The sequence below is a fragment of the Xiphophorus hellerii genome, chromosome 4 (assembly GCF_003331165.1).
Source record: "Xiphophorus hellerii strain 12219 chromosome 4, Xiphophorus_hellerii-4.1, whole genome shotgun sequence".
Classification (NCBI taxonomy): Eukaryota; Metazoa; Chordata; class Actinopteri; order Cyprinodontiformes; family Poeciliidae; genus Xiphophorus; species Xiphophorus hellerii.
The window spans coordinates 8964003-8974689 of record NC_045675.1 but is presented as its reverse complement, the minus strand read 5'-3'; the positions used below and the strand labels follow the sequence as shown (position 1 = coordinate 8974689).

The 10687-nt window shown below is 37.6% G+C and overlaps 1 protein-coding gene across 1 annotated transcript in view; it reads right to left on the bottom strand.

Annotated features, from left to right (window-relative positions):
* Positions 1–2946: 2946 nt before the first annotated feature.
* The window catches only part of wtip (WT1 interacting protein), a 31980-nt gene continuing 24239 nt past the window's right edge, over positions 2947–10687 (bottom strand). Inside the window, exons 4-8 of the mRNA XM_032560477.1 lie at positions 9891–9953; positions 8786–8916; positions 8552–8603; positions 8021–8089; positions 2947–6290 (exon numbers count right to left, since the gene is read on the bottom strand). Of these exons, the coding sequence (XP_032416368.1) occupies positions 6138–6290; positions 8021–8089; positions 8552–8603; positions 8786–8916; positions 9891–9953 (468 nt within the window). The 3' untranslated portion in view covers positions 2947–6137. The remainder of the gene's footprint in view (positions 6291–8020; positions 8090–8551; positions 8604–8785; positions 8917–9890; positions 9954–10687) is intronic.

Here is a 10687-nt window from a genome sequence, read left to right as displayed (position 1 = left end):
ATGTTCAGACTATTTGCTTTGATACATCTGACTTCTGGTATTTCGTTCTTCAATCAGTAGTCCTTTCCATGCTCATACGGCCTCGGAATTAAACATGTGAAATTAAATCCATGCCATAAGTTAAAGAAATCTGTCTGCAGACCTGGAGGAAGATGTAGGAAAGTTTCTGCAGCTTCAAAAAAGATGAACTCAAAGGAGAAGGACAAATTTTACAAAAAATTAAGAAGTCTGGATTCACAAGAGGCTTCTGTAACCTTTTGCAATCAGCAAAGAACCTAAGAGTTGATAAGAGTGGGATTCAAGGTCTTGCCAATGGACTTCAACAACTTGGCACTCTGGCAGAAAAAGATGCTTTCTCCACTACTTTGTAAGTGCATGGAAAGGGAGCCAAACAATCTGAGATGAATGAGCTTTTGGTGAGTTTGCCATTTGACCCCTGAGATGCAGCCATGCTCCAAGCAGCAAAATTCTCTGAGAGAAGAGAAATAACACTGCGCTCGACTGCTGTCTAAGTAACTGAGGCGATATTTTTTGCGCTTCAGGTTCAATGAGATTTCTAAATTTGAACAACAATCTTTTTTTCTGCTCTAACCTGAAGGAAAAATGACTTTAACTAGGTCAATCAAAAACTTTATTTAGTCTTTTCCATTCATTTTGAGATACTCAGTACAACTCCAAAGGTTACAGCAAAAGCAACCTGTTTTGGACGCTCTGTTTTCTCCACTTGTGGAAATGTGATTTTTTTGATTATCTGGTTTTAATTATGTTTTATGGCACTGTTTAAATGGGGTCACTTTTGGTCACTGTTGCATAACTTGATATTTTTGGTTTCAAAATTTTCATGGCGATGCACATCAGTTATGATAATTTGGTTAACTGGTGTTTTGTTTTGGCAATTTTGCATCTTTCTTTAACCACGTCATGTGTCCTTGCACAATGTAGGATACTTCATGTTAATTTTTAGTCTTTTTGGCTTTTTCTTTATAATCTGGTTCTTTTTGGGATATATTCTATAAAGAAGAGGCCAGATTAGTGACCCCACAACCCTTAAGACCTTGAGCCTTAGCATGATTGATATACTAGTATTACAAGTGTTTGGTGTCTTTCCTGTTTTTTATAACTAACATTGGAAAGAGCATTTCTGATATCAGCCTTCTTCATGCCCCAGTTAGCCCAAACTTTGTACAATACTGCACCACAGGGGTGCAGTCTCTCATTTATCTCAACAATCCAGCGCTGGATTCATTTAGGCAAATCAAAATAAATCTATCCATTCAGTGACAGCATTTTGTATTATTCTGCTGCTCAAGTTTTCATTGTACAAATTTATACAGATGTGCACCGATTGGTTGGCCACCCTGGTAAAGATGTGTGAAAATACTTTAACTAAAATCCTCTTTCGTTTCTGCAGCACTGTAATCTCACACTGACAAATATGGAAAAAAGACAAATCTTTAATTTGATCACATTTATTCACTTATATATATATAAAAAAATAATGTTACGAACTGACTAATTATAATTCCTGCTGCTAATACTTTGAACAACCACAGACCATCACTTAACACTTTTATATTTCACAAGATTGAAGTGTACAGAGATGGAGCTGAACAATATTTCTAGGTTCTTCAAAATCCTTGAATCTCTTGTCTTCTCTTTTCTTCATCAGGCACATCTTCATTTAGATCTGGAGACAGAAGATTCTTGATTCTCTATCTAGGAAACTTTGCTCAATTTATATATTTTGGATTATTATAAATTATGAAAAAATAGCAAAGATTTTCATTTTCTTATTTAAAACATATTGCAATGTACTTTAAGAATGTTTTAGTGGAATTTGGAAACCAAAGAGCCCCACAGCACCATACTTCCTCCACCATGCCTAACGGTAGCACATTTCTTTTCAGCAAATTACATTTTCTTTGTTTGGAGACAGACACACCTAAAGTGTTTTATTATTAAAAACCTCAATGGAGATTTTGTTAAAAACATTTTAAACTGTTTTTCCCAGCATACAATGTGCGTCTAAGGTACATTTTTAAGTTGACTTGAGAATTATTTTGAACTCTTCTACTCTGAAAAAGTTTCAGAGTAAAACTTTCACTTGTGTGACGTTTCCAGGAATGTTTTTGCACGGTTTACAAAATAGGTCAGCACCAAGGGAACTGCAGTTACCCTGATTACTGTGAATCTGAATCTTTTTGGTGCATTGTGTTTATAAATATTATGTTCAATCCAATTTGGGTTCAGTTAAAAAAAATTTAAATAATCTGAGTTGGTTTTATATATTTTGAATTTTTTCGATTCTTTGAATATAAGTCAGCAGGACTGGATCCCAGGAGAAAACTCTTCCTCACGTCACACACCGCTATGACTGAATGCATGGATCAAATTAGATTTGCCCTTGAATTGGGCAAAACTGCAATTCTTCCCATATTTAATTAAACTAACTTTGCTGTGTGGGAGTCTTTCCAACAGAGGTCTTTAATTGCAGTTACAGATTTGACTCCAAAACTATTATTATATCATTTAATTGTTTTTACTGCACTGTTGTTATCTAAAGAATAAATAAACATGACCTTACTGGAAGATGATGCAAAAACACCAATAATAAAGGCCAGCAATGCTACAGAAGCTCAGCATAGGCAGTGATTTAGTACTAAATTAATATTTCCCCTTAGTAATATTGCAGGGGAAGATGGGCTGGTTGGTAACACTAAAACATCCATCGCCATGGAAAACCTTGTTTTGGTTTCTGAAGTCCAAACCATTCTTGACTCATAACCTTTCCTTACACTTCATATTTGTGAGATTTGTCAAAAACTTTGAATTAATTCAATCACACTGACCTTGACAGAGAAATGCCCCAAGTTTTTGGACTAGGACTCCTTCTCTTTGCAGTCCAATTTGCTTCTTGAATCAATGTAGATAAGAAAAAAACAACACTTTTTACAGTTAGCTACAAAACCACTTTATTGAAAAAGCAGATTATGTCATCTACAGTTAAATGATACGTCCCGATTTTAATACATTAAATAACTTTAGACCTTTTCATGTTTAGATAAATAAATCTAGTCTCCTTTTTTAAATGAACCATCTAGGTAATCAAAACACTGAGGTTTACAAAACGATGTGACAGGTGTTGAGATGTGCTTGATGGAACTAACAGTAGAAGTCATCTCTTTCCAAGTGATTTTTTTTTTTTGATAGGAAGCAAAATAAAAATAAAAAACTAGCCTCTTTATGAAATACAAATCAAAGTAGTATTTTAAAAAAGTAAATTAAGACATCTTTCAAGGGGATACAATCTGTTTTTGTTAAGTTTTTCTTGGGCAATATTAGATTAATTCATAGAATGCCTCAGTCTTCAAGTACAGCACACGTTACTTGAACCTTGCAAGAAAGGTGAGGTTGATCATACAGTTTGCAGTCATTTTCTTCTCTGCTTTTACAAACACTATATATTACATTCACATGATGACCCCTGCCTTCACTCTCTGTTTTAAACACATTCAGTAGTATTTATTCACAACTGAGTGTATTACAGCATTACAGTATGGGTCAGTGTATGCACAACATGGTTGGTGACATTTTTTCCCCCCCCCGCTCTAGCTACAACCTCAGATGGGCGACGGATGTACTACAGAGAAAATTGGATGCATCGGTTCCAGCATCTTTTAATGTCATCGTCAGATTTTAACAGAGATAATCAGGGTCATCCTGCTGGTTGCTGCGCTGCCCTGCAAACACAGTGAGGTGCATGTGCCAGGGGCCTGCCACTAGTACACATATACTCTCTCTCACTATCAAACACGCACACACACACACATAGATATTTCAATCGGCTGCTTTTATAAGCACAAACCGTTGGGGTTCATCTGCAAAAATGTACAGAAACTCAATTGTTTGCTTTATAGTAAGCAATTTTGAATTCTGGATTCAAACCATTAACATCCAAGGAATGTTTAAGCGAGAATTGGTACAAGCAGAAATAAAAAGAATGTTTCAAAACTCAATGATATGTGAAAGAAACAGTTTGACAATGGGTTTTTTTTTTTAGTCTAATGTCTTCCTATGGACTCATACACACACACACGCCAACACATAAGTGCTTGTGATCGCGAGAACACACACACACACACAAGCAACGATGGGTGGGGATCCCTTAAACAAGCACATGGGTGGGACCAGCAGCTCCATGATTTCAAGTATCCCCTCTTCCCACATAACACATTAGCAGACTGTGCAGAACGCAATGGGACATACGAGCGCATCTCAATAAATTAGACTATCATTGAAAGGTTTATTTACTTCAGTAAAAAAAAGTGTTGCACAACCACCCCAAAACTCATGTAGAGTAATTGCAAAAAGAATGGCATAATTTGTGGGACTACAATTATAGTTTTATAGTTATTACAGAATAACCACACTTCTTTCTTTCACTCAACTTTCCATTAATATGTTTCCAAAATCCAATTTTCATAAGTAACACAAAAATGTTCTGAGAAACTGATTTTTTGAATGCAATATCTAAATATTAATGGAAAGTTGAGTTTAAGGAAAATACCTAAGCAGTGCTGATCACCTCCTTGCTCATTGATGCATTAATTCATGGAAGTATTGAGAGCATATACTGTACCATACAGTACAAGAACATACGTAATTCTTAGTAGTCTGACATCTCTACGATATAAATCTTTTTTCAATCGGTCCTAAATATTAATTGAACTGAATTTTGTTAAGCTACAAGCCATTATCCAAATTAACAGAAATAATGGCTTGAAATATAACACTCCGTATGTTATGAATTAAAACAATAGCGGTTTCATATTTAAACAAAATTTCTGAAATAAATTAACATTTTCATAATGTTCTAATGTATTGAGATACACTTATGTGGACAAGTGAAGCTTGCTCATAGTCATGGATGATGTGATTTATATGATAAAATAATAGTGTTTGGAAATAAATGCTGAAGGAAAAAAATATTTTTAGGTGAGCATGCAGTTATGTTATTCAACTTTAAGCAGCTTCGTTAGAATTGATGAAAAGAAAGAAAGAAGCTGAATTCTGGAAATTTCCAACTTTTTTTGAATATTTGGGTGGAACGGCTGTTTTGAGTCAGTTCCTGAATTTAAATTTCGAATGAAAGGTGCAGCACGCTGCACAGTATGTTTAAAATTACTATTTGGAGTACGCAAACATCAGCTTGGCAGGGATAAATTTGCTTAAAAATAACAAATTTGTAACAAAATGAACTGCGTCTATGTACTTAAAATAGAATAAAAGAACTGCAAGCAAAAACTACAAGACCCACATCTGCTACCTGTGGATCTCTGACCCTCTGACAGACATGAAGCGACTCTAGGAGAGATGATGCAACAGACCCAAAAGCTGCGGAGGCTTCAGTTACACCTCCAATTATGTCACGCTCACAGATACACATACATAAAAAAAATACAATCTACATCTAGGATCTTATGTGGAAAACGTCTGCGAAATATATATTCATATATAAAAAGACGACCTATGTGCATCTAAAGGTTTCTTTCTGTCCATAATATAATCATTAATTAAGACACTGCTTGTGAATCTCTCGAGGTGTCATCTTGGACATCTACTTGGAATGTCAGTCGGTTTCTCTGGGCTTGTGGTGCTACTGTGACGTCGACACGGTGCAGAGTCGTTTGTTTTTCTTCACAGCCCTGCGTCATGATGCTGGGGGTCCTTTGCATAGCCTTTTGCAGGGCTCTGTTTCAGTGTTGAAAGCTGCACGGAGAGAGAAAACACTCTGAAGGCACTGCCCATCTGGCCCGGCCAACGCCGGAGGCTCGTTCTCTCTGCTGTGACAATGCTGCAGTGAAGCTCTTCAGTCAAAGAACAGGAATTCCAGGAACTGCTTCCTTAACAGGGTGAAAACGTCAAAGGTTGGTTCTACTTGGGGCCCTCTGGGTGAGTCTGGTTTTGGATTATGCACCCAAATGATAAGGAGAAAGAGAAGAATGGAAACCCTTTGTGTAGCTGGGGGTGCAGCGCTTGGAATCATGACCATGACTGCTGGAGGAGTGGGCAACCATCCCTCTTCACCCCACTGCTGGTGTCCTGGATCATCTCGAAGGTGGAGCTGGGTCTCCTTCCTACAATTCAGTCACATGGAGGGGGTAGTTCGGGGGCGGGTGGGTGGGCAACTTTGACTGGAGTCGTTGGATGTGGCAGTTGTGGCAGAGAAGGTGGCCTTCAAGTGGATAACAGCGGTGGCCTTCCTCATCGTTCAGCTGAAGACCACAATCCTGACGAAAACATAAACATGTCACAGAGATGGTCAAGATTCAGATTAATATTTAGCTTCTGGTGCAAGAATTGATACACTACATCATGTTACAACCAAAGACTGGTGAATTTTATGTGCTTTTGTCTTTACTGAGTCAATACTTTGTAGAACCGCCGATATGACGTTAACAGCTTTGCAATGCTAAAAAACAAAATCTTTTTCATAAAAGAACTCAAGTTCAGTTCAGTTTCCTTAAAGAACTCATTGTATAATTTAGACAGAATTACTTATGACCTCCTTTATAATCATTCTTGCACTAAAACCAATGTGATAAAGTTCTCAACTAATAATTGCTCTACAACATGGGGTGGGGATCAGCAGGAATTACATAAACCTGCGATTCACACCTGGACAAAAAGAGCTAAATGCATAAACTGTTAGTGCAAGTTAACTTTTAATGAGTGAATCAGAATCTACCCCATGTTAAATGTAAAATGAATGATGAAGCTACCATGTTTTTTCTAATGTGTAATAAATTTACTGAGTTCAGATGCAAACTTTAGCCTCTTCCTGCTCAACTTGGTTGAATGATTAACCTCTGCTTACATTATGATCTTTTCCCAGAATGTCAGCCATTCAGAAAGATTAGCATGTCTTACCCTGCTGCTTCTGCTGATTATTATTGCATAAATTAAATTAAATTTATCTGAATATGAATTAAATGATCATAGCAAGGAGGTGTGAAATTTTCCTGAGGAAAGTTTTGTTTTTCACATCATTCTTGATTTTTTAATATGCTAAATTGACATTTTGTGCAAATTTATACTTCCATTTGGGTCTCAGCTGCTTCTAAAAACAGTCTAAGCACTTAAAAGCTAACCAGATGATTTAATTTCTATAAGTTAATGTTTTTTGGTGTATGGAAAATTCAAAAACCTCTGCTTGAGTTGTTAAATCACAATCAACAGGAACTTCCCCGTTACCTAGCAAACTGTCACCTAGCAACCCAAACTGAGCTCCAGCACTTTCATTTAGCTGGTTTTACCGCTGAATGTGCTGCACAATGGCTACTGGAAAAGACAGATGTTTTGTTGTTGACTTACTATTTAGAAACCATTCTTGTTGGTTGTGCAAGAAGCTCCACTTCTGCTTTTTAAAGATGTACGGTTTTATAATGATCTGTTTGCAGCAGTTTGTATTCTAAAAGGAGCTCAAAGTAGGTAGAAATGAGCAGAATAAAATCTCATTATCTAATGATTTTGTGCAACAAAATGTAATGAACATTGTTTTGTATAGCCCATAGCCCTGTCCTAACCTGTTCTATAAGCATAATAGGTCACCTTTAAATTACGAAAGGAAACGGTGTAAAGGTGGAAGATAAGTGAGGTTTCACAACAAGCCCCCAGCAGAGAATGAAGGACTGGGCTGGAATGTGCTCAGTCAGTGAGTCACAATGTTCAACTGCATCCTTGGGTTAGTGTCCACAACCGTGATTCATTCTCACTAGTGCAAAAGTCTAGTCTCACTTGTCCGAGAATGTGCAGTTCTCAGACAGGTTCAGAGCGCTGACTGAGAGGATGTGTAAATACGCTAACACTTTGCCAGTCAGAGTGGCATGGCTGTTTATTTGTAGTCTCATTCATTCAGAGGAGCTGAATCATACACAGTGATGCTAAATTCATCACCAGTCAAAACAAGAGTATCACAGACTGGTCTTACTACTGCGTGTGAATGAACGCTGTGTCTCACCTCACAGTGGTAACACTCCACATGGTAGTCCTTGTCCATAGAAACAACCCGGATGGTCTCTTCAGAACCCTGAGAGAACAGACTCATAGTTAGGCCTTTCCTTCACACCAGACTGCTGTTTTATTAAAGCGACGGACAAAGAATGACTAACTGCTGCAGAAAAAAAACAACAAAAAAAACCCCCACAACATGCTGTCTTCAATTTGATGTAAACTAAAACATCACCTTCTCTGCTGCTCCAATAAACGTAGTCTCTACTGTCCTAGTAATAACTGAAAACTTCAAGATCCTATTCATACTAATGCAAGTATTTAAATTTTTCATTTGCACCTCTTCTGTTTGAGTTCTTCAAATCTCTGTTTTTTTAAAAAGATAAATAAAAATCTCCAAAGCTCACTGCAGCAAAGAGTAGCACTCACCAAGTTTCTTCAACAACCGTTTATTTTACAGGATTTGTAGTCATCTTTACTAGAGGTGAACTCATCAGAACTGTAGTGATAGTTTAAAACATGAGATAATTTAGCTTTTTACCTGGGCAGGAAGGATGGGCTGGTTGCACGAAGCACACTTCGGAGCAAAAACCCTGCATTGGAGAAGACCAGATAATACAACACGAGTTTCATAAGTGAACATGTGTTGATCTCTTAATTTGTTACTGTCCTTAATTGCTACCATGATGACAGTGGTGCAAATCAACGCTAACAGAACACCTTGCTAGCAATAATAACATTGTCTAACTGCAGCAGATGGTGACGTTTTCCTCACGTGTGGTAGTCTTTGACACAGTAGATGTTGTTTTCCACATCTACGGTGAAAGGCACTCCGTCTAACCCTTCTTTACACACAACACAGCGGAAGCAGCCCGGATGGTAGGACTTGCCCAGCGCCTGGAGTATCTGAGCGAGCACACAAGCAAGAACAAGCAAAGAAGAAAAAACACTTGTATTTAACACTTTCTTCCTATTAATAAGAATACACAGAGTGTGGTATGCATTTTATTTCTAGTTAGAAAACTTCCAACTTCAAGTTGGTTGCATTGAAATTCATTTATAGCTATTAGCTTAAAGGTGAGTGACTAAATATGAACGCCACACTTTCCAGAACCCATTGGCACATAAAATCACAATAAAATACACTTGGGATTATGGTTGTAAAGTGACAAAGTTCAGGGAGAGTGAGTACTTTTGCAAGGCACTGTAAATTTAAATAGCATTATTTAATTATTTAAATAGTAACTACTTACATTTGCTCAGTTACATTTATTTCAGTAACTTTTTGAAGAAAAAAAACTACTTTTAGGAGTATTTTTACTATGCTGTACTTTGTACTTTTGCTTGAGCTATCGTATTATGAAGTATTTCGACTATTACTTGAGTAAAACTTCTGGATTCTCTACCTGATATGATTCTCACTGCATTGAGAACAAACTTATTTTAACCAAAAATTCACCAGACACAGACAAACACCTGCAGTCACCTAATTTTATATTGAAAGAAATCGATTTAGAAAACATTTTTCTTTTGACTGATTTTGTCAGTTTTATAAAAAGGACAAAATCTTTCCATAAAAACTTACATTTTTCTGTGAAGTAAAAAAAAAAAAAATCTTTAAAAACTAACATTTGCACATGGTTTTATATTTTGGTGTGTCTGATTATGTGATTTTAAATATTAAATAATTGATGTCTTGATCAGTTACTGAGTACATGAGTATCCTTTTTACCAAATACTTTTTACTCTCTTGAGTAATTTCTTGGATGTCTACTTCTTACTTTTAATGCAGTAAAAATATGTTGCGGTACTCTTACTTGGGCACAATTTCTGGATACTCTACCCACATCTGTTCTCAAAATAATGGAGAAAGTTCTTACCATCTCCATGATGAGGTGACCACACACAAAGCACTTCTCTGCCGTCTGCTGGAAACCAGAGTACTGTGGGGAAAGACGAAGTGCACAATTTATTTCCTTCAGTACAGACACTTTAATAGATTTTACGCCAAACTATTGGCACCTAATACTGATCAACAGGAAAACTGATTATTCTCAGAGTCACCTATGGAGGGCGCTCCTGCGCTCTTTCATTCACACCAGGATGTCTTTGTCTCTCTGTTATCCACCGTCTCTTTCTGGGACTTTTTCAGGCCCGGTTAATAAAATTTATTTTGTGAGTGTTGATAGGGTGAAATGTGTTTTATAGTTATAGTTATAAAAACACGCTACGTCTTGCTGCTCGTTCCGTCAGACAATAAAAGTGACCATCTGCAGTACACAGACCCCCCTCACCCCTCCTGGGTCACGACCTGATGACACTGAGGGCTCGGCAGAAGAGACGCAGCTACCAGGTGGAGGTGGGAGGTGTTGATGGGCCGCCCATCCCCTGCCCATTAACGCCTCTCCGAATCCACCATCTGCCACAAGAAGCCCACCCCCCATCCCCCTCCCGTCACCACCACCGCAGCCTGAAACACTCCCGCGGTGACGGGGCAGACTAGACAAGCCTCAGCCACAGGAAGGCGATTAGTCTTCATCCCGTCTTCTGGCCTCCAGCATCAGAGGGGTGGTGATGGTGCGGTGCAAAACAGGAATTTCAGTGTTTCCTAACATATCAACGAGTTAATCTTTAAGGGGAAGCTGTCTATAAACAGGAATCGTAGTCAACAGCATGT